This window comes from Adiantum capillus-veneris, chromosome 4, assembly GCF_014529385.1.
Source record: "Adiantum capillus-veneris isolate H3 chromosome 4, ASM1452938v2, whole genome shotgun sequence".
In the NCBI taxonomy this organism is placed as follows: Eukaryota; Viridiplantae; Streptophyta; class Polypodiopsida; order Polypodiales; family Pteridaceae; genus Adiantum; species Adiantum capillus-veneris.
The window spans coordinates 162,081,840-162,085,252 of record NC_140934.1 but is presented as its reverse complement, the minus strand read 5'-3'; the positions used below and the strand labels follow the sequence as shown (position 1 = coordinate 162,085,252).

Sequence of the window (3,413 nt, the reverse complement as noted above, 5' to 3'; positions counted from 1 at the left end):
CATCATGCTTCACTTTGCATCCGCCAAAAAAAACCCAGAGCTTCATGGCTTGTGCCCCAATTGGGATATCTATAATTAGTGTGTTGCAAGGGTTCCAGACAAAGTTCTCTTAAAACGTTTTTTTGCACTTTCTGACGTACACCAGATTTGGCATACATGTCAACCAAGGCATATCAGAGGTTTGCCTAGTACCACATGCAAGTTGAGGTGAGTGCATTTGGAGAGATGTCACTTCACATATACTAAAAAGAAATTTAGTTTAAAGGCGTCCCTAGTGAAAGCAAGCTTGTTCCATTTGATCCACATACATAGAAGATACATACGCGCACACAAAAAGGCAGAGTTTGTTGTTCTTGGTTTTGCTTCTTCGTTCCTCACTTGCTTATCTAAGGAAGCTTTGCCCTCCTGGCCTCGCTCATCCACATGCATATGCAAAAAAAGGGTGGGGCAAGAGCTACTTGATTGTCCGCGTGCGCGGACGAGTGGGCGGCTCACCTTAGCTTGTTCTCCCTCCTCTTTCATGTTCTCATGCGTCCAAGGTCGAGCATGCAAACTCGCTCCCGCACGCGGATGATCCTTTTTTCTAGATTGTGTGAGCACGCCACATTTGACATCTTGACCTAGGTAGTACCAAGCACGGCAATCACTGTGATAAATCAATTTCACAAACGTACAAAATTCCTATTATAGTACATTCAAAGAGGATTTTTTTCCAAATAATCGACATATTTTACAACTTAACTCTATTTTCATGACTTTTCCAAGCCGTTTTCTCCTTCTCTCGGCTCAAGCCATGCCTATAAGACACAATCGAAAGCTACTTAGCCCCCCCCCCCCCCCCCCCCAAAAAAAAAAAAAAACACGCACACACGCACATCATTGTTTTCCAAATTTTAAAAGTACAGGCAATGCTAATAGTGGAGATCTTGCATTGAGACTTCTTTATCCATAGTGGTCCAAGAAGATCCAAATAGATAAGAATCAAAGCTTGTGAAATCCAACCCAAAAAAATGGCAAAAAAAGGGGGGGTCGGAGCTCCCCAATCGTTCGTGTCCGCACGGATGATCAAGCAGCTCCAACCCCCCCTTTTTGTTGCTTTTAGAACGTACAGTTCAAAAAATGCATAGACAAATTAGATGAAGGTTTGATAAATATAAAAGCAAGATCCATGCAACCATTTCCTTTCACTCCCAAAGTAAATGAAAAAAAAAAAGTGAGGCCGGAACCCCCTGATCGTCCGTGCAAACGCGGACGACTGGGCAGCTCAAGTTCTCCCTTTTTCTTCAATTTTTGGGATTGTAGGCAATGCAAACGGCGGAACCAAGCTCAACCAACCACGTGTAAAATTTGATAGTTGACTCCCTTTTCAACATGTATTACGTTCACGCATTATCCACTTGCAAGTGTGCAATTTTGCTTAGGTGGCCACATTTGAGGACTTGCAGTTCATGACAAAAAAAAGCCCCTGATCCCTGGGGCCTTCCATTACAACTTTTCATAAACGTTTATCACACCATGTGCAAGCTTTAAAGCTGCACTGATACCTGCACGCAAGGGCCGCATGATCGTCCGCACGCACGCGGATGATCGGCAGGCTTCAAGAGTCAAGAAGGCACCAGTTATACGTCGACTCTTTTAGAGCAACGACTAGAGGCTGGTCAACTTCTCCTTCTTCTTTGCCTCGGCTTCTTCGTCCTCCAATGGAGTGTTTAAGGCTGACTACAAGTGTTCCGTGGAGATAGAGAGGTGGAGACGGTATGGCACTGAAGAGGATGTTGTTGATGAAGCTGACCTTGCAGGGAGCTATGGTGGGGACCTATGCCGTTGATGAGGCTCGGGTCAACCACACCGAGACAGAACCCACTAAACCTCGCGAATCACCATATACTCACATACATGCACCTCGTAGCCGACCAACACAGGGATCCTTACCAAATCTCTAGCATGCAAAACACCCCCCGATAGGCATTTCCCCACTTGACCATGCCCCTAGATCCTTGAAGATCACCAACAGTCACAAAGATGGCCTATAAGCTCAATGTCCTCATGGTGCACTCTATGTTCTTGCCCAGCCTAGCTTCGAGAGCCCTCTCTCGGCCCCTAGTTCTGTAGTCTATGAGCCTCTTTTGTCTTCCTCCCTCAGCTCAAGCTCTAGCTGTATGGCTCTCCTGCCCATGCGGTCCTGCATGCAGAGTTGGCTTTGGAGCGCCCTTTAGTGAGGTAGCTTGTGTCTCTTGTCCCCCCTGCTAGGCCTTCTCGGAGCTTCTCTTTTGTTGCACCCTGAGGCAGTTTTGTCCTTCTCTTCAAGCTGGCCCCCCTCGTCTCCCACCATATGGCTGCGTGCATCTCTCCTCGATGGCAGCCCGTGATGATCAGCTCTCTTGTGAGCTCACTGCAGAGCTCCTGCTGATCAGCTCTGAGCGGCCCTTTTACACCCCCTTGTTGTAGGCCGGTACTCTCAAGCCTCTCAACTCTCTCTGTCCTTTGTATGGCGCTCCCTCCAGAGCTGTTGGCCAGCCCCTTCTCTGTCCAAACCTCGGCTTGAGCTCCCGGCATGGCCTCCATGTTTAGCACGCTCACACACACACACACACACACACACAACCTTCTTTTCCTGTTGGCGGCGGCCCATGTACGTGCCACTCTCTGTAGGCTTCACATAAAATTTTGCTTGCGGTCCTCGATTCTCATCCTTAACAAAGACCCAACCAAGGGCGGGCTCCCACCAAGAATCCTTTGAATACCATCTTGCCATGCTCACAAAGCTTCATCCACCCCATTGCCCATTGCCGCCTTGACTCTCACAAAAAGAGGAGCGTCACTCTTGACTAAAGGTGTTTTGGTATTCTATCCATTTTTCTTGACTACATGTGTTTTGGTATTCTATCCATCTTAGAAACTAGGTAGTGTGATTAAAGTGTTCTCCTTGCAAAGAAACTGTACCGAAGTAGAGTCATTGTAACATCTTGGCACAAAAAGGAGCATAACCCCAAGCCATTCGTTCCCCATGATTTAAATGCTAGATAATATGATAAAATATGCTTTGAGACATCAATGGAAAGGTCCCTTCTGGAGGTTCATGCGGAGATGTATCACCGACTTGCTTGAGTGTCTAGAAACATGGGTGAGTATTATCCAATGGTGATTTATCATACCATCACATGCACCTGAGGATGATCGTCCTATGATCGATCACCGTCTGTTTCTATTTACTGGCACATGCACTATTGGCCTTCTTTTCAAGTTGAGGGAAGTGCACCTTGTAAGTGTGAGACACCTTCTAGCTGCACCTGAGACAAGGTTGCAGCTTGTTATAGCCCAAGGGTGGAATTAGCTGAAGTGGAGAGGCGACCGTTGTTAATGTACTCTGCAGCAGCTTGAGAAGTTTCAAGGCCGACAGTGTGCAGACCATG

The 3,413-nt window shown here is 46.9% G+C and overlaps 1 protein-coding gene across 1 annotated transcript; it reads right to left on the bottom strand.

Annotated features, from left to right (window-relative positions):
- Nucleotides 1-1,407: 1,407 nt before the first annotated feature.
- Nucleotides 1,408-3,196, bottom strand: LOC147460270 (uncharacterized). Its single transcript, XM_086509994.1, has one exon. It carries the CDS (start codon nucleotides 2,563-2,565, stop codon nucleotides 2,152-2,154), a length of 414 nt encoding a protein of 137 aa, XP_086366120.1. The 5' UTR covers nucleotides 2,566-3,196; the 3' UTR covers nucleotides 1,408-2,151.
- Nucleotides 3,197-3,413: the final 217 nt, after the last annotated feature.